The sequence below is a fragment of the Oncorhynchus mykiss genome, chromosome 29 (assembly GCF_057628025.1).
Source record: "Oncorhynchus mykiss isolate SJ-2025 chromosome 29, ASM5762802v1, whole genome shotgun sequence".
Classification (NCBI taxonomy): domain Eukaryota; kingdom Metazoa; phylum Chordata; class Actinopteri; order Salmoniformes; family Salmonidae; genus Oncorhynchus; species Oncorhynchus mykiss.
In genome coordinates this window covers 1760001-1782500 of record NC_143050.1, presented here as the reverse complement: position 1 = coordinate 1782500, position 22500 = coordinate 1760001, and the positions used below count along the sequence as shown (strand labels likewise).

The window sequence follows — 22500 nt, the reverse complement described above, 5'->3', positions numbered from 1 at the left end:
GACATTCATAATATCTCATCTAGTTTAGACATTCATAATATCTCATCTCGTTTAGATGTCTCTAGTATCTCATCTAGTTTAGACATTCATAATATCTCATCTAGTTTAGACATTCATAATATCTCATCTAGTTTAGACATTCAAAATATCTTATCTAGTTTAGACATTCATAATATCTCATCTAGTTTAGACATTCATAATATCTCATCTAGTTTAGACGTCTCTAGTATCTCATCTAGTTTAGACATTCATAATATCTCATCTAGTTTAGACATTCATAATATCTCCATCTAGTTTATACATTCATAATATCTCCATCTAGTTTAGACATTCATAGTATCTCCATCTAGTTCAGACGTCTCTAGTATCTCCACATAGTTCAGACATTCATAATATCTCCATTGTGTTGTGTTGTTGGCCAGGGTCTGAAGTGAGGACATTTGAACAGAACAGAACAGAACCAATCAGAGCAGAGCAGAGCAGATCAGATCACAACGTGACCAGACCATCAGTAGCCGCAGACTCACACCAGGGTCCAGTTCCCCTCTTTTTCTCTCTGTCTGTTCCCAGCTGCTTTGTCTGTTGTTGGTTGGACATCTACAACAGAGCACAACTGGTTCTGGTCTATAATACCCTTCCTGGCAACACTGCTGTCTCTTCACCACCTTGTTGCCTTTTTGGGCTGGTTGTTTGTCTGTATTCCTTGTTTGTCTAAAGAGAGCTGCTATTTTCAAGCCAGACTAGATCAGATAACAGGAAGACAGACAAAGACAACACTATAGAAACAGCCTTAGATAGACAATCAGACAGAGCTCCCAGATTGTGCATGTAGGATAGTGTGTTCTTACAAAGAGGAAAGAGAAGAGAGATGTTTTAGAGGCTGTCATTACATACCATGACAGGTATACAGTCAGAACACACTACAGTTGGCCTGTCTGCCACTGGAATTCACACAACGTCTCAGCCAGGCAGTTCCAGTCCGCTTCTGCTCTTCCAAGAATGGGGTTCTCTGTGATTTACCAACATTCTTCTGTCCCGTGGTGTCCTGGCTTGCCTCTGCTCTCTCTCTCTCTCTCTCTCTCTCTCTCTCTCTCTGCTTTCTCTCTCTGCTCTCTCTCTCTCTCTCAATTCAATTTCAATTTAAGGGATTTATTGGCATGGGAAACATATGTTTACATTGCCAAAGCAAGTGAAATAGATAATAAACAGTAAACATTACACTCACAAAAGTTCCAAAATAATAAAGACATTTCAAATCCCCCCCCTTTGTTTTCTACTGTGTTATTGACTTGTTAATTGTTTATTCCATGTGTAACTTTGTGTTGTCTGTTCACACTGCTATGCTTTATCTTGGCCAGGTCGCAGTTGCAAATGAGAACTTGTTCTCAACTAGCCTACCTGGTTAAATAAAGGTGAAATAAATGAAAAAATAAAAAAAATAAATGTCATAATAAATTAAATAAAATGGTTAGCAGATGTTATTGGTCACATGGTTAGCAGATGTTATTGGTCACATGGTTAGCAGATGTTATTGGTCACATGGTTAGCAGATGTTATTGGTCACATGGTTAGCAGATGTTATTGGTCACATGGTTAGCAGATGTTATTGGTCACATACAGATGGTTAGCAGATGTTAATGCAAGTGTAGCGAAGTGCTTGTGCTTCTAGTTCCGTGCAGAAATATCTAACGAGTAATCTAACAATTCCCCAACAACAAAGAATTAATAAGAATATGTACTTATAAATGTATGGATGAGCGATGGCCGAACAGCATAGGCAAGATGCAGTAGATGATATAGAGTACAGTATATACATATGAGATTAATAATGTAGGGTATGTAAACATTATATAAAGTGGCATTGTTTAAAGTGACTAGTGATATATGTATTACATCCAATTTTTTATTATTAAAGTGGCTGGAGTTGAGTCAGTGTGTTGGCAGCAGCCACTCAATGTTAGTCATGGCTGGTTAACAGTCTGATGGCCTTGAGATAGAAGCTGTTGTTCAGTCTCTCTGAGTTAGTGATGGCTGTTTAACAGTCTGATGGCCTTGAGATAGAAGCTGTTGTTCAGTCTCTCAGTCCCCGCTTTGATGCACCTGTACTGACCTCGCCTTCTGGATGATAGTGGAGAGCCTTACGGTTGTGGGCGGAGCAGTTGCCGTACCAGGCGGTGATACAGCCCGACAGGATGCTGCTGCGCCTTCTTCACGATGCTGTCTGTGTGGGTGGACCATTTCAGTTTGTCCGTGATGTGTACGCCGAGGAACTTCAAACTTTCCACCCTCTCCACTACTGTCCCATCGATGTGGATAGGGGGCTGCTCCCTCTGCTGTTTCCTGAAGTCCACGATCATCTCCTTTGTTTTGTTGACGTTGAGTGTGAGGTTATTTTCCTGACACCACACTCCGAGGGCCCTCACCTCCTCCCTGTAGGCCGTCTCGTCGTTGTTGGTAATCAAGCCTACCGCTGTAGTGTCGTCTGCAATCTTGATGATTGAGCGTGTATGGCCACGCAGTCGTGGGTGAACAGGGAGTACAGGAGAGGGCTCAGAACGCACCCTTGAGGGTCCCCAGCTTTGAGAATCAGCGGGGTTGAGATGTTGTTACCTACCCTCACAACCTGGGGGCGTCCCGTCAGAAAGTCCAGGACCCAGTTGCACATGGCGGGGTCGAGACCCAGGGTACTATGGTGTTGAATGCCGAGCTGTAGTCAATGAACAGCATTCTTACGTAGGTATTCCTCTTGTCCAGATGGGTCAGGGCAGTGTGGTGGCGATTACATCATCTGTGGACCTATTGAGGCGGTAAGCAAATTGGAGTGGGTCTAGGGTGTCAGGTAGGGTGGAGGTGATATGATCCTTGACTAGTCTCTCAAAGCACTTCATGATGACGGAAGTGAGTGCTACGGGGCGGTAGTCATTTAGCTCAGTTACCTTCGCTTTCTTGGGAACAGGGACAATGGTGGCCCTCTTGAAGCATGTGTGAACAGCAGACTGGGATAAGGATTGATTGAATATGTCCGTAAACACACCAGCCAGCTGGTCTGCGCATGCTCCGAGGACACAGGGGCCAGCAGCCCTGCGAGGGTTAACACGTTTAAATGTCTTACTCACGTATTATGTCTATATACAGTGTTGTAATGATGTGCAAATAGTCAAAGTACAAAAGGGAAAATAAATAAACATAAATATGGGTTGTATTTGAAATGGTGTTTGTTCTTCACTGGTTGCCCTTTTCTCGTGGCAACTGGTCACAAATCTTGCTGCTGTGATGGCACATTGTGGTATTTCACCCAGTAGATATGGGAGTTTATCCAAATTGGGTTTGTTTTCAAATTCTTTGTGGATCTGTGTAATCTGAGGGAAATATGTGTCTCTAATATGGTCATACATTGGGCAGGAGGTTAGGAAGTGCAGCTCAGTTTCCACCTCATTTTGTGGGCAGAGTGCACAGGTCTGACTACGGCGACCTTTCTCAATAGCAAGGCTATGCTTAATGAGTCTGTACATAGTCAAAGCTTTCCTTAAGTTTGGGTCAGTTACAGTGGTCAGGTATTCTGCCACTCTCTGTTTCTCTCTCTCTCTCTCTGTCTCTCTCTTTCAATTCAATTCAATGGGCTTTATTGGCATGGGAAACATATGTTAAAATTGCCAAAGCAAGTGAAGTAGGTAATATAAAAAAATGAAATAAAGAATAAAAATGAACAGTAAACATGACACTCACAGAAGTTCCAAAAGAATAAAGACATTACAAATGTCATATTATGAATAGTCAAAATTTCCTTCAATTTTGGGTCAGTCACAGTGGTCAAGTATTCTGCCGCTGTGTACTCTCTGTTTAGGGCCAAATAGCATTCTAGTTTACTCTGTTGTTTTGTTAATTCTTTCCAATGTGTCAAGTTTGAGTTTTTTTATGATTTGGTTGGGTCTCTCTCTCTCTCTCTCTCTCTCTCTCTCTCTCTCTCTCTCTCTCTCTTTCTCTCTCTCTCTCTCTCTCTCTCTCTTTCTCTCTCTCTCTCTCTCTCTCTCTGTGTGTGTGTGGTTATTTCCAGTACAGTATGTAGGAACAATAATTGATAACATGACTGTGACTTCACTGTGTCAGGTGACTACAGACCCAAAGGTTACTGCTTCTCCATCTGTGTTTATAGGGCACACACACACACACACACACACACACACACACACACACACACACACACACACACACACACACACACACACACACACACACACACACACACACACACACACACACACACACACACGTGGCGGTTGGAGTTTGAATGGAGATAAGCCAGGCAGGGACGGATGTCATCAGGTCATAACCGTTAATTGGAGATAAGATTATATGAAACTAGCAGACAAACACACAACAGCTCTGTTCATACTTCAGACAAACACTATTATACTAGTCAGGTGTACAAGTATTACAACATTACAAATAGTCAAAGAAAGTTAGCACCAGTTCTCTAACTAAACTGTAGATGTGTGTTTCTCCATCTCTCCACTAGGGGTGCTGTATCCAGGAGCCAGCTATACCTACCTCTGGCTATATAATAATACAATACTCCATCTCTCCACTAGGGGCGCTGTATCCAGGAGCCAGCTATACCTACCTCTGGCTATATAATAATACAATACTCCATCTCTCCACTAGGGGCGCTGTATCCAGGAGCCAGCTATACCTACCTCTGGCTATATAATAATATAATACTCCATCTCTCCACTAGGGGTGCTGTATCCAGGAGCCAGCTATACCTACCACTGGCTATATAATAATACAATACTCCATCTCTCCACTAGGGGCGCTGTATCCAGGAGCCAGCTATACCTACCACTGGCTCTATAATAATATAATACTCCATCTCTCCACCAGGGGCGCTGTATCCAGACGGTACATCAGACAGACTGAAGCAGGATGACAGTGTTGGCCCCGGGGCCAGCTATACCTACCGCTGGGAGGTGCGTCCTGAGTTCTCCCCTACAGAGGGAGACGCAGCCTGTCTGACCTGGGTATACCACTCACATGTAGAGGCTCCTAGAGATATCACTTCTGGACTCATAGGAGCTCTGCTCACCTGCAAGAAAGGTTTGTGTGTTCCCCTACCTTAAACACTCATTATAACCCCAAATACTCACCTGAGAGAAGGGTCTGTGTGTTCCCCTACCTTCAACACTCATTATAACCCCCAATACTCACCTGAGAGAAGGGTCTGTGTGTGTGTGTGTGTGTGTGTGTGTGTGTGTGTGTGTGTGTGTGTGTGTGTGTGTGTGTGTGTGTTAACCTGTGAACTACCTATGAACCCTTTATAAAGCCTACGTAAATTAATACACATTAATGTAAAGTGTTGCCCATCATACCTTAATCTGTATTGACATGAAGACGTTGTTCTGATGTTTAATGTATAGATGTAAATCTGGTGCTGTGTTAACCAGGTATCCTGACAGGAGAGGGTCGTGTAGATGTAGACAGAGACGTTGTTGGGAGGGTCGTGTAGATGTAAATCTGGTGCTGTGTTAACCAGGTATCCTGACAGACGAGGGTCGTGTAGATGTAAATCTGGTGCTGTGTTAACCAGGTATCCTGACAGGAGAGGGTCGTGTAGATGTAGACAGAGAGGTTGTTAGGAGGGTCGTGTAGATGTAGACAGAGACGTTGTTCTGATGTATTAATGTATAGATGTAAATCTGGTGCTGTGTTAACCAGGTATCCTGACAGACGAGGGTCGTGTAGATGTAAATCTGGTGCTGTGTTAACCAGGTATCCTGACAGGAGAGGGTCGTGTAGATGTAGACAGAGACGTTGTTGGGAGGGTCGTGTAGATGTAAATCTGGTGCTGTGTTAACCAGGTATCCTGACAGGAGAGGGTCGTGTAGATGTAGACAGAGAGGTTGTTGGGAGGGTCGTGTAGATGTAGACAGAGACGTTGTTGAGAGGGTCGTGTAGATGTAAATCTGGTGCTGTGTTAACCAGGTATCCTGACAGGAGAGGGTCGTGTAGATGTAGACAGAGAGGTTGTTGGGAGGGTCGTGTAGATGTAGACAGAGAGGTTGTTGGGAGGGTCGTGTAGATGTAGACAGAGAGGTTGTTGGGAGGGTCGTGTAGATGTAGACAGAGAGGTTGTTAGGAGGGTCGTGTAGATGTAGACAGAGACGTTGTTCTGATGTATTAATGTATAGATGTAAATCTGGTGCTGTGTTAACCAGGTATCCTGACAGACGAGGGTCGTGTAGATGTAAATCTGGTGCTGTGTTAACCAGGTATCCTGACAGGAGAGGGTCGTGTAGATGTAGACAGAGACGTTGTTGGGAGGGTCGTGTAGATGTAAATCTGGTGCTGTGTTAACCAGGTATCCTGACAGGAGAGGGTCGTGTAGATGTAGACAGAGAGGTTGTTGGGAGGGTCGTGTAGATGTAGACAGAGACGTTGTTGAGAGGGTCGTGTAGATGTAAATCTGGTGCTGTGTTAACCAGGTATCCTGACAGGAGAGGGTCGTGTAGATGTAGACAGAGAGGTTGTTGGGAGGGTCGTGTAGATGTAGACAGAGAGGTTGTTGGGAGGGTCGTGTAGATGTAGACAGAGACGTTGTTCTGATGTATAAATGTATAGATGTAAATCTGGTGCTGTGTTAACCAGGTATCCTGACAGACGAGGGTCGTGTAGATGTAGACAGAGACGTTGTTCTGATGTTCAACGTGGTGGATGAGTCTATGAGCTGGTACCACGAACACAACATCCAGACCTTCTGTTCTGACCCCGCCTCCGTCGACCCTGATGACCCAGACTTCCAGGAGTCCAACATGATGCATGGTGGGTAATCAAGTCTTGCCTGCTAGAACAAACCCTAAAAACACCTCCCTTTCTTTCTCGCTCTCCTCCCCCATCTCTCCCACAAGTCCTTTCCTCTTCCTACCCAGGATCCCCCATTTCACCTCTCCTCCCCCATTTCACCCCTCCTCCCCCATCTCTCCCACAAGTCCTTTCCTCTTCCTACCCAGGATCCCCCATTTCACCCCTCCTCCCCCATTTCACCCCTCCTCCCCCATCTCTCCCACAAGTCCTTTCCTCTTCCTACCCAGGATCCCCCATTTCTCCCCCATGTCTTCCTATCCTCCCTCCCCCCATGTGAAAAGGCTAGCCGATGCCCTTCACATAAAAAGGTTTTTACTAAAAGTGAAGAACAGTTTATTCTCAAAATAAGATATTTATTTTGAATAAATAGATATATACAAAAACAGGTATTGTTTAGCAGTCTTGTTTAGCAGCCTTGTTTAGCAGTCAGCCTTGTTTAGCAGTCTTGTTTAGCAGTCAGCCTTGTTTAGCAGTCTTGTTTAGCAGTCAGTCTTGTTTAGCAGTCTTGTTTAGCAGTCTTGTTTTGCAGTCTTGTTTAGCAGCCTTGTTTAGCAGTCAGCCTTGTTTAGCAGTCTTGTTTAGTAGTCAGTCTTGTTTAGTAGTCAGTCTTGTTTAGCAGTCAGTCTTGTTTAGAAGCCTTGTTTAGCAGTCTTGTTTAGCAGTCTTGTCTAGCAGTCAGCCTTGTTTGTCAGTCTTGTTTAGCAGTCTTGTTTAGCAGCCTTGTTTAGCAGTCAGCCTTGTTTAGCAGTCAGCCTTGTTTAGCAGTCAGCCTTGTTTAGTAGTCAGTCTTGTTTAGTAGTCAGTCTTGTTTAGCAGCCTTGTTTAGCAGTCTTGTCTAGCAGTCAGCCTTGTTTGTCAGTCTTGTTCAGCTGTCTTGTTCAGCAGTCTTGTTCAGCAGTCTTGTTTAGCAGTCTTGTTTAGCAGTCTTGTTCAGCAGTCTTGTTCAGCAGTCTTGTTCAGCTGTCTTGTTCAGCTGTCTTGTTCAGCAGTCTTGTTCAGCAGTCTTGTTCAGCTGTCTTGTTCAGCTGTCTTGTTCAGCATTCTTATGGCTTGGGGGTAGAATCTGTTCAGTGTCCTGTTGGTTCCAGACTTGGTGCACTGGTACTGCTTGCCATGTGGTAGCAGAGTGAACCGTCTACGGCCTGGGTGGCTGGAGTCTTTGACCATTTTTGGGGGGTTCTTCCTCTGACACCACCTGGTATAGAGAACCTGGATGTACTGGGCTGTACACATCACCCTCCGTAGTGCCTTGTAGTGCCTTGCAGCCTGTCAGGATGCTCTCGATGGTGCAGCTGTAGAACTTTTTGAAGATCTGAGGGCCCATGACAAATATTTTCAGTCTCCTGAGGGGGAAGAGGAGTTGTCATGCCCTCTTCACAACTGTGGTGGTGTGTTTGGACCATGATAGATCCTTAGTGATGTGGACACTGAGGAATTTGAAGCTCTCAACCTGCTCCACCACAGCCCCGTCGATGTGTGTCTGTGTGTGCAGGTTAACAGAGCTGTGTGAGAGAGAGAGAGAGAGAGAGAGAGAGAGAGCTGTGAGAGAGAGAGAGAGAGAGAGAGAGAGAGAGAGAGAGAGAGAGAGAGAGAGAGAGAGAGAGAGAGAGAGAGAGAGAGAGAGAGAGAGAGAGAGAGAGAGAGAGAGAGAGAGAGAGAGAGAGAGAGAGAGCTCTGTGTGCGCAGGTTTAATCTGTTCAGTCTACTGAGGGTGTAGAGGTGCTCCAACTCCCTAATGGGATTTCTCCAGCAAACATTTATACACCTGTGTCTGATTCAGGCAATTAGTGAGAGAAGCCAACAATTAGCCAACCTGTTCTAACAAGAAGACATTCAATTAAAGACAATCAAGTGGTTGAAGTGAAATGGTGGAATGGAAAGGATATGAAGATATCACTCCTAGATGACAGATTCATAACGTACACAGCAAGACTGGGGGTTTTGTCTGTTCACATTGTCGCAGCCCCTGGTCAGTGCTGGGAACTGTGTCAGTTATGGGCAACACCGTTGTTTGTGTCTTTCCATCTTCTTGTTGTCCTCTTGCCAGGACTTGTACATGATATACTTTGTGACTGGTAATACAAGGAGATACATTCTCAGATCTTCTAATCTCATTTATAAACAGAATGTTCCCTCCCGTCTCTCCCCATGTCCTGAATGTCCCTGAACTAGCAGGCTGAATACTGTGACAGAATGTCCCCTCTCCTCTCATCTCCCCATGTCCTGAATGTCCCTGAACTAGCAGGCTGAATACTGTGACAGAATGTCCCCTCTCCTCTCATCTCCCCATGTCCTGAATGTTCCTGACTAGTAGGCTGAATACTGTGACAGAATGTCCCCTCCCGTCTCCCCATGTCCTGAATGTCCCTGAACTAGCAGGCTGAATACTGAGACAGAATGTCTCCTCTCCTCTCGTCTCCCCATGTCCTGAATGTTCCTGACTAGCAGGCTGAATATTGTGACAGAATGTCCCCTCCCGTCTCCCCATGTCCTGAATGTTCCTGACTAGTAGGCTGAATACTGTGACAGAATGTCCCCTCCCGTCTCCCCATGTCCTGAATGTTCCTGAACTAGTAGGCTGAATACTGTGACAGAATGTCCTCTCCCGTCTCCCCATGTCCTGAATGTTCCTGACTAGCAGGCTGAATATTGTGACAGAATGTCCACTCCCGTCTCCCCATGTCCTGAATGTTCCTGACTAGTAGGCTGAATACTGTGACAGAATGTCCCCTCCCGTCTCCCCATGTCCTGAATGTTCCTGAACTAGTAGGCTGAATACTGTGACAGAATGTCCTCTCCCGTCTCCCCATGTCCTGAATGTTCCTGACTAGCAGGCTGAATACTGTGACAGAATGTCTCCTCCCGTCTCCCTATGTCCTGAATGTTCCTGAACTAGTAGGCTGAATACTGTGACAGAATGTCCTATCCCGTCTCCCCATGTCCTGAATGTTCCTGAACTAGTAGGCTGAATACTGTGACAGAATGTCCCCTCCCGTCTCCCCATGTCCTGAATGTTCCTGACTAGCAGGCTGAATATTGTGACAGAATGTCCCCTCCCGTCTCCCCATGTCCTGAATGTTCCTGACTAGTAGGCTGAATACTGTGACAGAATGTCCCCTCCCGTCTCCCCATGTCCTGAATGTCCCTGACTAGTAGGCTGAATACTGAGACAGAATGTCTCCTCTCCTCTCGTCTCCCCATGTCCTGAATGTCCCTGACTAGCGGGCTGAATACTGTGACAGAATGTCCCCTCTCCTCTCGTCTCCCCATGTCCTGAATGTTCCTGACTAGCAGGCTGAATACTGTGGCAGAATGTCCCCTCCCCTCTCCCCATGTCCTGAATGTTCCTGACCTGTAGGCTGAATACTGTGACAGAATGTCCCCCCTCCTCTCATCTCCCCATGTCCTGAATGTTCCTGACTAGTAGGCTGAATACTGTGACAGAATGTCCCCTCTCCTCTCATCTCCCCATGTCCTGAATGTTCCTGACTAGTAGGCTGAATACTGTGACAGAATGTCCCCTCTCATCTCCCCATGTCCTGAATGTTCCTGACTAGTAGGCTGAATACTGTGACAGAATGTCCCCTCCCGTCTCCCCATGTCCTGAATGTTCCTGACTAGCAGGCTGAATACTGTGACAGAATGTCCCCTCCCGTCTCCCCATGTCCTGAATGTCCCTGACTAGTAGGCTGAATACTGAGACAGAATGTCTCCTCTCCTCTCGTCTCCCCATGTCCTGAATGTCCCTGACTAGCGGGCTGAATACTGTGACAGAATGTCCCCTCTCCTCTCGTCTCCCCATGTCCTGAATGTTCCTGACTAGCAGGCTGAATACTGTGACATAATGTCCCCTCTCCTCTCGTCTCCCCATGTCCTGAATGTTCCTGACTAGCAGGCTGAATACTGTGACAGAATGTCCCCTCCCCTCTCCCCATGTCCTGAATGTTCCTGACCTGTAGGCTGAATACTGTGACAGAATGTCCCCCCTCCTCTCATCTCCCCATGTCCTGAATGTTCCTGACTAGTAGGCTGAATACTGTGACAGAATGTCCCCTCTCCTCTCATCTCCCCATGTCCTGAATGTCCCTGAACTAGCAGGCTGAATACTGAGACAGAATGTCTCCTCTCCTCTCTTCTCCCCATGTCCTGAATGTCCCTGACTAGCAGGCTGAATACTGTGACAGAATGTCCCCTCCCGTCTCCCCATGTCCTGAATGTCCCTGACTAGCAGGCTGAATACTGTGACAGAATGTCCCCTCCCGTCTCCCCCCATGTCCTGAATGTCCCTGACTAGCAGGCTGAATACTGTGACAGAATGTCCCCTCCCGTCTCGTCTGTCCTGGCAGCCTGTAAAGGGGACATGTTTGGCAACCTGCCTGCCCAGCTGGTCTAGTGAAATGGATTATCAGTAACAGAGGCAGACTCTAGTGCAGTAGAAGCCTTGACCCATTGTTCGCCCGTCCTGCCTGCCCAGATGGTCTAGTGAAATGGATTATCAGTAACAGATACAGACTCTAGTGCAGTAGAAGCCTTGACCCATTGTTCGCCCGTCCTGCCTGCCCAGCTGGTCTAGTGAAATGGATTATCAGTAACAGATGCAGACTCTAGTGCAGTAGAAGCTTTGACCCATTGTTCGCCCGTCCTGCCTGCCCAGCTGGTCTAGTGAAATGGATTATCAGTAACAGAGGCAGACTCTAGTGCAGTAGAAGCCATGACCCATTGTTCGCCCGTCCTGCCTGCCCAGCTGGTCTAGTGAAATGGATTATCAGTAACAGATACAGACTCTAGTGCAGTAGAAGCCATGACCCATTGTTCGCCCGTCCTGCCTGCCCAGCTGGTCTAGTGAAATGGATTATCAGTAACAGAGGCAGACTCTAGTGCAGTAGAAGCCTTGACCCATTGTTCGCCCGTCCTGCCTGCCCAGCTGGTCTAGTGAAATGGATTATCAGTAACAGAGGCAGACTCTTGTGCAGTAGAAGCTTTGACCCATTGTTCGCCCGTCCTGCCTGCCCAGCTGGTCTAGTGAAATGGATTATCAGTAACAGATGCAGACTCTAGTGCAGTAGAAGCCTTGACCCATTGTTCGCCCGTCCTGCCTGCCCAGCTGGTCTAGTGAAATGGATTATCAGTAACAGATACAGACTCTAGTGCAGTAGAAGCCTTGACCCATTGTTCGCCCGTCCTGCCTGCCCAGCTGGTCTAGTGAAATGGATTATCAGTAACAGAGGCAGACTCTAGTGCAGTAGAAGCCTTGACCCATTGTTCGCCCGTCCTGCCTGCCCAGCTGGTCTAGTGAAATGGATTATCAGTAACAGAGGCAGACTCTAGTGCAGTAGAAGCTTTGACCCATTGTTTGCCCGTCCTGCCTGCCCAGCTGGTCTAGTGAAATGGATTATCAGTAACAGATGCAGACTCTAGTGCAGTAGAAGCCTTGACCCATTGTTCGCCCGTCCTGCCTGCCCAGCTGGTCTAGTGAAATGGATTATCAGTAACAGATACAGACTCTAGTGCAGTAGAAGCCTTGACCCATTGTTCGCCCGTCCTGCCTGCCCAGCTGGTCTAGTTAAATGGATTATCTGTAACAGATACAGACTCTAGTGCAGTAGAAGCCTTGACCCATTGTTCGCCCGTCCTGCCTGCCCAGCTGGTCTAGTGAAATGGATTATCAGTAACAGAGGCAGACTCTAGTGCAGTAGAAGCCTTGACCCATTGTTCGCCCGTCCTGCCTGCCCAGCTGGTCTAGTGAAATGGATTATCAGTAACAGAGGCAGACTCTAGTGCAGTAGAAGCCTTGACCCATTGTTCGCCCGTCCTGCCTGCCCAGCTGGTCTAGTGAAATGGATTATCAGTAACAGAGGCAGACTCTAGTGCAGTAGAAGCCTTGACCCATTGTTCGCCCGTCCTGCCTGCCCAGCTGGTCTAGTGAAATGGATTATCAGTAACAGAGGCAGACTCTAGTGCAGTAGAAGCCTTGACCCATTGTTCGCCCGTCCTTCCTGCCCAGCTGGTCTAGTGAAATGGATTATCAGTAACAGATGCAGACTCTAGTGCAGTAGAAGCCTTGACCCATTGTTCGCCCGTCCTGCCTGCCCAGCTGGTCTAGTGAAATGGATTATCAGTAACAGATGCAGACTCTAGTGCAGTAGAAGCCTTGACCCATTGTTCGCCCGTCCTGCCTGCCCATCTGGTCTAGTGAAATGGATTATCAGTAACAGATGCATACTCTAGTGCAGTAGAAGCCTTGACCCATTGTTCGCCCGTCCTGCCTGCCCAGCTGGTCTAGTGAAATGGATTATCAGTAACAGAGGCAGACTCTAGTGCAGTAGAAGCCTTGACCCATTGTTCGCCCGTCCTGCCTGCCCAGCTGGTCTAGTGAAATGGATTATCAGTAACAGATGCAGACTCTAGTGCAGTAGAAGCCATGACCCATTGTTCGCCCGTCCTGCCTGCCCAGCTGGTCTAGTGAAATGGATTATCAGTAACAGATGCAGACTCTAGTGCAGTAGAAGCCATGACCCATTGTTCGCCCGTCCTGCCTGCCCAGCTGGTCTAGTGAAATGGATTATCAGTAACAGATACAGACTCTAGTGCAGTAGAAGCCTTGACCCATTGTTCGCCCGTCCTGCCTGCCCAGCTGGTCTAGTGAAATGGATTATCAGTAACAGATGCAGACTCTAGTGCAGTAGAAGCCTTGACCCATTGTTCGCCCGTCCTGCCTGCCCAGCTGGTCTAGTGAAATGGATTATCAGTAACAGATGCAGACTCTAGTGCAGTAGAAGCCTTGACCCATTGTTCGCCCGTCCTGCCTGCCCAGCTGGTCTAGTGAAATGGATTATCAGTAACAGATGCAGACTCTAGTGCAGTAGAAGCCTTGACCCATTGTTCGCCCGTCCTGCCTAACCAGCTGGTCTAGTGAAATGGATTATCAGTAACAGAGGCAGACTCTAGTGCAGTAGAAGCTTTGACCCATTGTTCGCCCGTCCTGCCTGCCCAACTGGTCTAGTGAAATGGATTATCAGTAACAGAGGCAGACTCTAGTGCAGTAGAAGCCTTGACCCATTGTTCGCCCGTCCTGCCTGCCCAGCTGGTCTAGTGAAATGGATTATCAGTAACAGAGGCAGACTCTAGTGCAGTAGAAGCCTTGACCCATTGTTCGCCCGTCCTGCCTGCCCAGCTGGTCTAGTGAAATGGATTATCAGTAACAGATGCAGACTCTAGTGCAGTAGAAGCCATGACCCATTGTTCGCCCGTCCTGCCTGCCCAGCTGGTCTAGTGAAATTGATTATCAGTAACAGATGCAGACTCTAGTGCAGTAGAAGCCATGACCCATTGTTCGCCCGTCCTGCCTGCCCAGCTGGTCTAGTGAAATGGATTATCAGTAACAGATACAGACTCTAGTGCAGTAGAAGCCTTGACCCATTGTTCGCCCGTCCTGCCTGCCCAGCTGGTCTAGTGAAATGGATTATCAGTAACAGATACAGACTCTAGTGCAGTAGAAGCCTTGACCCATTGTTCGCCCGTCTTGAAATAGCTGACGGTCCATTGCCGACCATTCTGCCTCCCAGGAGAGTTTTCAGCTGTTATCGTGAATACTGTAAACATTCCACCTCAGGACAACACCAGTATGTGAACCCTTTGGAATTGCCTGGATTTCTGTATTAATTGGTCATAAAATTTGAATTAATCTTCATCTAAGACACAACAATAAACAAACACAGTCTGCTCAATCTAATAACACACACACAATTATACAGTTTGCATGTCTTTTATTGAACACACAGTGTAAACATTCACAGTGCATTGTGGGAAAAGGATGTGAACACCTTCACTAATTGGTTGACCCCTCCTTTGACAGCAATAAATTCAACCAAAAGTTTTCTGTAGTTGTGGATCAGACCTGCACAACGGTCAGGAGGAATTTTGGACCATTCCTCTTTACAAAACTGTTTCAGTTCAGAAATATTCTTGGGATGTCTGGTGTGAACCACTCTCAAGGTCATGCCACAGCATCTCAATCGGGTTGAGGTCAGGACTCTGACTGGGCCACTCCAGAAGGCGTATTTTCTTCTGTTGAAGCCATTCTGTTGTTGATTTACTTCTGTGTTTTGGGCCGTTGTCCTGTTGCGTCACCAAACTTCTGTTGGGCTTCAATTGGCGGACAGATAGGGAGGAGGTCAGAGACCTGGCTGTGTGGTTCCAGGACAACAATCTCTCCTTCAACGTGATCAAGACAAAGGAGATGATTGTGGACTACAGGAAAAAGTGGACGCCCCCATTCTCATCGACGGGGCTGTAGTGGAGCAAGTTGAGAGTTTCAAGTTCCTTTGTGTCCACATCACCAACAAACTAACATGGTCCAAACACACCAAGACAGTCGTAAAGAGGGCACAACAAAATCTATTCCCCCTCAGGAGACTGGAAAGATTTGGCATGGGTCCTCAGATCCTCAAAAGGTTCTACAACTGCACCATCGAGAGCATCCTGCCTGGTTGCATCACTGCCTGGTATGGCAACTGCTCGGCCTCCGACTGCAAGGCAGTACAGAGGGTAGTGCGTACTGCCCAGTACATCACTGGGGCCAAGCTTCCTGCCATCCAGGAGCTCTATACCAGGCGGTATCAGAGGAAGCCCTAAGCCCCTTTTTTCTCAATTTCCGCCTGAATGACGTGACCAAAGTAAACTGCCTGTTGCTCAGGCCCTGAAGCCAGGATATGCATATAATTGGTACCATTGGAAAGGAAACACTTTGGAGTTCGTACAAATTTTAAAATAATGTAGGAGAATATAACACCATAGATATGGTAGGAGAAAATCCAAAGTAAAACCCACTGGATTTGTTTTTTGTTGAGAGACCATCCTCTTAGAAATGCAACAGAAAGGTCATATTAATAATTAGCTCCCTGGATGCAATTCCTATGGTTTCCACAGGGTGTCAGCAGTCTATGTTCAAGGTTTCAGACTTGTAACTTCAAAAACGAATAACAGATAACAGTTTTAGTAGAAGGACACAGTCTTGGAAATCCGTGTTTGCGTGTGCCATGAAGAAATTACGCACCTACTAAAATTGATTTCCTATTGAACATACTTCTTTCCGAAATATATATTATAGTTTGATTACATTTTAGGGTGTCTGAGGAGTTAATAGAAACGTATTTTGACTTGTTTTAACAAAGTTTAGCGGTAGCTTTTTGGATTCCTTTCTCTTCATGTTGAACGAGTGGATTACTCAAATCGATGGCGCCAACTGAACAGACTTTTTGGGATATAAAGAAGGATTTTATCTAACAAAATGACACTGCGTGTTATAGCTGGGACCCTTTGGATGACAAATCAGAGGAAGATTTTCAGAGGAAGTAAGTGAATATTTCATCTTTATACTAGAGGTCAACAGATTTTTCAACACCGATACTGAAAAAAAAGACCAAAAAAAGCTGACTAATCGGACGATTTTTTTAACATTTATTTGTAATAATGACAATTACAACAATACTGAATGAACATTTATTTTAACTTAATATAATCCATCAATAAAATCAATTTAACCTCAAATAAATAATGAAACATGGTCAATTTGGTTTAAATAATGCAAAAACAAAGTGTTGGAGAAGAAAGTAATATGTGCTATGTAAGAAAGCTAACGTTTCAGTTCCTTGCTCAGAACATGAGAACATATGAAAGCTGGTGGTTCCTTTTAACATGAGTCTTCAATATTCCCAGGTAAGAAGTTTTAGGTTGTAGTTATTATAGGACTATTTCTCTCTATACCATTTGTATTCCATATACCTTTGACTATTGGATGTTCTTATAGGCACTTTAGTATTGCCAGTGTAACTGTATAGCTTCCATCCCTCTCCTCGCCGCTACCTGGGCTCGAACCAGGAACAGCCACCCTCGAAGCAGCGTTGCCCATGCAGAGCAAGGGGAACAACTACTCCAAGTCTCAGAATGAGTGACGTTTGAAACGCTATTAGCGCGCACACCGCTAACTAGCTAGCCATTTCACATCGGTTACACCAGCCTAATCTCGGGAGTTGATAGGCTTGAAGTCATAAACAACTGCTGGCAAAACGCACAAAAGTGCTGTTTGAAAGAATGCTTACGAGCCTGCTGGTGCCTACCGTCGCTCAGTCAGACTGCTCTATGAAATCATAGACTTAATTTTAACATAAAAACACACAGAAATACGAGCCTTAGGTCATTAATATGGTAGAATCCAGAAACTATCATCTCGAAAACAAAACGTTTATTATTTCAGTGAAATACGGAACCGTTCCGTATTTTATCTTAACGGGTGGCGGCCATAAGTCTAAATATTCCTGTTACATTGCACAACCTTCGGCCATTCCGATTAATTGGTCGACCTCTACTTTTCTACTTATAAGTGAATGTATGAAACCTGTGCCGGTGGAAAAATATTTGTGGGGCGCCATCTTCAAACAATCGCATGGCATGTTTTTCGCCCTAATAGCTACTGTAAATCAGACAGTGCAGTTAGATTAACAAGAATGTAAGCTTTCAGCCGATATAAGACACTTATATGTACCATAATGTTTATGATTATTTATTTGAATTGCGCGCCCTCCAGTTTCACCGGAAGTTGTCACGCTAGCGGGACGCCTAGCTTTAAGGAGCCTCATTCTAAGATCTAGTCGCGATGCTGCCATCTTCATCATCTTTCAATGATGTTAGCATGTTCCAAAGACTCCTGTAGGTCTTTAGCTGACACTCTAGGATTCTTCTTAACCTCATTGAGCATTCTGCACTGTGCTCTTGCAGTCATCTTTGCAGGTCGGCCACTCCTAGGGAAAGGAGCAACAGTGCTGAACTTTCTCCATTTATAGACAATTTCTCTTACCATGGACTGATGAACATCGAGGCTTTTAGAGATAGTTTGTAACCCTTTCCAGCTTTATGCAAGTCAACAACTCTTAATCTTAGGTCTTATGAGATCTTATTTGTTCGAAGGTTCACATGCTTCTTGTGAATAGCAAACTCACATTTTGTGAGTGTTTTTTATAGGGCAAGGCAGCTCTAACCAACATCTCCAATCTCGTCTCATTGATTGGACTCCAGGTCAGCTGATTCCTGACACCAATTAGCTTTTGGAGAAGTCATTAGCCTAGGGGTTCACATACTTTTTCCAAACTACACTCTGAATGTTTAAATTATGTATTATGAAAAATACAGTCATTTCTGTGTTATTAGTTTAAGCAGACTGTGTTTGTCTATTGTGACATAGATGAAGATCAGATCTAATTTGATGGCCAATTGATGCAGAAATCCAGGTAATTCATCCAGGTAAATCCAGGTAATTCCACAGGATTCACATACTTTTTCTTGCCACTGTGCAGCCACTCCAGTACCCTGGACATTGAATAAGGTATATGTATATACAGTGCCTTGCGAAAGTATTTGGCCCCCTTGAACTTTGCGACCTTTTGCCACATTTCAGGCTTCAAACATAAAGATATAAAACTGTATTTTTTTGTGAAGAATCAACAACAAGTGGGACACAATCATGAAGTGGAACGACATTTATTGGATATTTCAAACTTTTTTAACAAATCAAAAACTGAAAAATTGGGCGTGCAAAATTATTCAGCCCCCTTAAGTTAATAATTTGTAGCGCCACCTTTTGCTGCGATTACAGCTGTAAGTCGCTTGGGGTATGTCTCTATCAGTTTTGCACATCGAGAGACTGACATTTTTTCCCATTCCTCCTTGCAAAACAGCTCGAGCTCAGTGAGGTTGGATGGAGAGCATTTGTGAACAGCAGTTTTCAGTTCTTTCCACAGATTCTCGATTGGATTCAGGTCTGGACTTTGACTTGGCCATTCTAACACCTGGATATGTTTATTTTTGAACCATTCCATTGTAGATTTTGCTTTATGTTTTGGATCATTGTCTTGTTGGAAGACAAATCTCCGTCCCAGTCTCAGGTCTTTTGCAGACTCCATCATTCTTCCAGAATGGTCCTGTATTTGGCTCCATCCATCTTCCCATCAATTTTAACCATCTTCCCTGTCCCTGCTGAAGAAAAGCAGGCCCAAACCATGATGCTGCCACCACCATGTTTGACAGTGGGGATGGTGTGTTCAGCTGTGTTGCTTTTACGCCAAACATAACGTTTTGCATTGTTGCCAAAAAGTTCAATTTTGGTTTCATCTGACCAGAGCACCTTCTTCCACATGTTTGGTGTGTCTCCCAGGTGGCTTGTGGCAAACTTTAAACGACACTTTTTATGGATATCTTTAAGAAATGGCTTTCTTCTTGCCACTCTTCCATAAAGGCCAGATTTGTGCAATATACGACTGATTGTTGTCCTATGGACAGAGTCTCCCACCTCGGCTGTAGATCTCTGCAGTTCATCCAGAGTGATCATGGGCCTCTTGGCTGCATCTCTGATCAGTCTTCTCCTTGTATGAGCTGAAAGTTTAGAGGGACGGCCAGGTCTTGGTAGATTTGCAGTGGTCTGATACTCCTTCAATTTCAATATTATCGCTTGCACAGTGCTCCTTGGGATGTTTAAAGTTTGGGAAATCTTTTTGTATCCAAATCCGGCTTTAAACTTCTTCACAACAGTATCTCGGACCTGCCTGGTGTGTTCCTTGTTCTTCATGATGCTCTCTGCGCTTTTAACGGACCTCTGAGACTATCACAGTGCAGGTGCATTTATACGGAGACTTGATTACACACAGGTGGATTGTATTTATCATCATTAGTCATTTAGGTCAACATTGGATCATTCAGAGATCCTCACTGAACTTCTGGAGAGAGTTTGCTGCACTGAAAGTAAAGGGGCTGAATAATTTTGCACGCCCAATTTTTTCAGTTTTTGATTTGTTAAAAAAGTTTGAAATATCCAATAAATGTCGTTCCACTTCATGATTGTGTCCCACTTGTTGTTGATTCTTCACAAAAAAAATACAGTTTTATATCTTTATGTTTGAAGCCTGAAATGTGGCAAAAGGTCGCAAAGTTCAAGGGGGCCGAATACTTTCGCAAGGCACTGTATATATATATATATATACAACCGCTCCAGTACATTGAATAAGGTATATACTTTAACTCTCATCATAGTTCTGTGGTGTTTTTTATTTGTACATTGGGGGGAAAGAGGTCTCAAGGTAAGAATGTCACTGTATTGTTTTACACCTGTTGTATCCTGGGCAGGGGGGGACTCAAATCTATCTGTATCTCTTCTCTGCTCCCCTCTCCTCATCTTCTCCTCATCCTCTTCCTCTTCTCCTCCTCTCCTCATCATCTCCTCATCCTAATCTTCTCCTCATCCTCTTCCTCTCCTCCTCCTCTCCTCCTATCCTCATCCTCCCCCCTCCTCATCCTCTCCTCCTCCTCCTCCTCCTCCTCCTCCTCCTCCTCCTCCTCCTCCTCCTCCTCCTCCTCCTCATCTTCTCCTCATCCTCTCCTCATCCTCTCCTCATCCTCTCTTCATCTTCTCCTCTCGTCCTCCTCTCCACATCCTCTCCTCTCCTCCTATCCTCATCCTCCCCTCTCCTCATCCTCATATTCTCCTCATCTTCTCCTCATCCTCTCCTCATCCTCTCCTCATCCTCTCTTCATCTTCTCCTCTCGTCCTCCTCTCCACATCCTCTCCTCTCCTCCTATCCTCATCCTCCCCTCTCCTCATCCTCATATTCTCCTCATCCTCTCCTCATCCTCTCTTCATCTTCTCCTCTCGTCCTCCTCTCCTCATCCTCTCCTCAACCTCTCCTTCTCATCCTCGCATCCTCCTCTCCTCATCCTATCCTCATCATCCTCGCCTCCTCTCCTTATCCTCCTCTCCTCATCCTCCTCTCCTCATCCTCCTCTCCTCCTCTAATCTCTTCCTCCTCTCCTCATCCTCCTCTCCTCATCCTCTCCTCCTCTCCTCATCCTCCTCATCCTCCTCTCCTCCTCTAATCTCTTCCTCCTCTCCTCATCCTCCTCTCCCCCTCTCCTCATCATCCTCTCCTCATCCTCTCCTCCTCTCCTCATTCTCCTCTCCTCTCATCATTCTCCTCTCCTCTCCTCATCATCCTCTCCTCATCCTCTCCTCCTCTAATCTCTTCCTCCTCTCCTCATCCTCCTCATCCTCTCCTCCTCTCCTCATCCTCCTCTCCTCATCCTCTCCTCTTCCTCTCCTCAGCCATAAATGGGTATATGTATGGCAACCTGCTTGACATGGAGCTGTGCCAGGGGCGCAAGGTGGCATGGCACCTGTTTGGGATGGGCAACGAGGTGGACATACACTCCGCATACTTCCAGGGCAACACCCTATTGGACCGCGGTCACCGTGCCGACACACTCAGCCTGTTCCCGGCAACCTTCGTCACCGCGGCGATGGTTCCCTTGGCGACTGGGAAATGGCTGCTGAGCTGTCAGGTCAACGACCATCTACAGGGTATGTCATCTGACCCCAAACATACCAACCACTAACCTATCATTGACCACTAAGCAAGTATTGTTGATTGTAATCTGATCTGCCTGACAACCTCAGAGGTAGACATGGACTCGTTGGGCCAGATTTCTGACTAGCGTAGCTGAATAAGGTGTGTTAAAGCAGGAATGGAGCAAAAAACCTGCACAACCAGTATCTGGCCACACTAGACCTAGTTAGATATGACAGTAGTTCCAACCAGTATCTGGCCACACTAGACCTCGTTAGATATGACAGTAGTTCCAACCAGTATCTGGCCACACTAGACCTAGTTAGAAATGACAGTAGTTCCAACCAGTATCTGGCCACACTAGACCTAGTTAGATATGACAGTAGTTCCAACCAGTATCTGGCCACACTAGACCTAGTTAGATATGACAGTAGGTTCCAACCAGTATCTGGCCACACTAGACCTCGTTAGATATGACAGTAGTTCCAACCAGTATCTGGCCACACTAGACCTCGTTAGATATGACAGTAGGTTCCAACCAGTATCTGGCCACACTAGACCTCGTTAGATATGACAGTAGGTTCCAACCAGTATCTGGCCACACTAGACCTCGTTAGATATGACAGTAGGTTCCAACCAGTATCTGGCCACACTAGACCTCGTTAGATATGACAGTAGGTTCCAACCAGTATCTGGCCACACTAGACCTCGTTAGATATGACAGTAGTTCCAACCAGTATCTGGCCACACTAGACCTCGTTAGATATGACAGTAGTTCCAACCAGTATCTGGCCACACTAGACCTCGTTAGATATGACAGTAGTTCCAACCAGTATCTGGCCACACTAGACCTCGTTAGATATGACAGTAGTTCCAACCAGTATCTGGCCACACTAGACCTCGTTAGATATGACAGTAGTTCCAACCAGTATCTGGCCACACTAGACCTCGTTAGATATGACAGTAGTTCCAACCAGTATCTGGCCACACTAGACCTCGTTAGATATGACAGTAGGTTCCAACCAGTATCTGGCCACACTAGACCTCGTTAGATATGACAGTAGGTTCCAACCAGTATCTGGCCACACTAGACCTCGTTAGATATGACAGTAGTTCCAACCAGTATCTGTCCACACTAGACCTCGTTAGATATGACAGTAGTTCCAACCAGTATCTGGCCACACTAGACCTCGTTAGATATGACAGTAGTTCCAACCAGTATCTGGCCACACTAGACCTCGTTAGATATGACAGT

The 22500-nt window shown here is 45.8% G+C and overlaps 1 protein-coding gene across 3 annotated transcripts in view; it reads left to right on the top strand.

Annotated features, from left to right (window-relative positions):
• hephl1b (hephaestin like 1b) overlaps positions 1-22500 on the top strand; it is an 80085-nt gene that overhangs the window by 15750 nt on the left and 41835 nt on the right. For all 3 annotated transcript variants that reach the window (XM_090226310.1, XM_036967792.2, XM_090226311.1), the window contains exons 3-5: positions 4882-5094; positions 6643-6816; positions 21005-21259. In XM_090226310.1, the coding sequence (XP_090082436.1) occupies positions 4882-5094; positions 6643-6816; positions 21005-21259 (642 nt within the window). The remainder of the gene's footprint in view (positions 1-4881; positions 5095-6642; positions 6817-21004; positions 21260-22500) is intronic.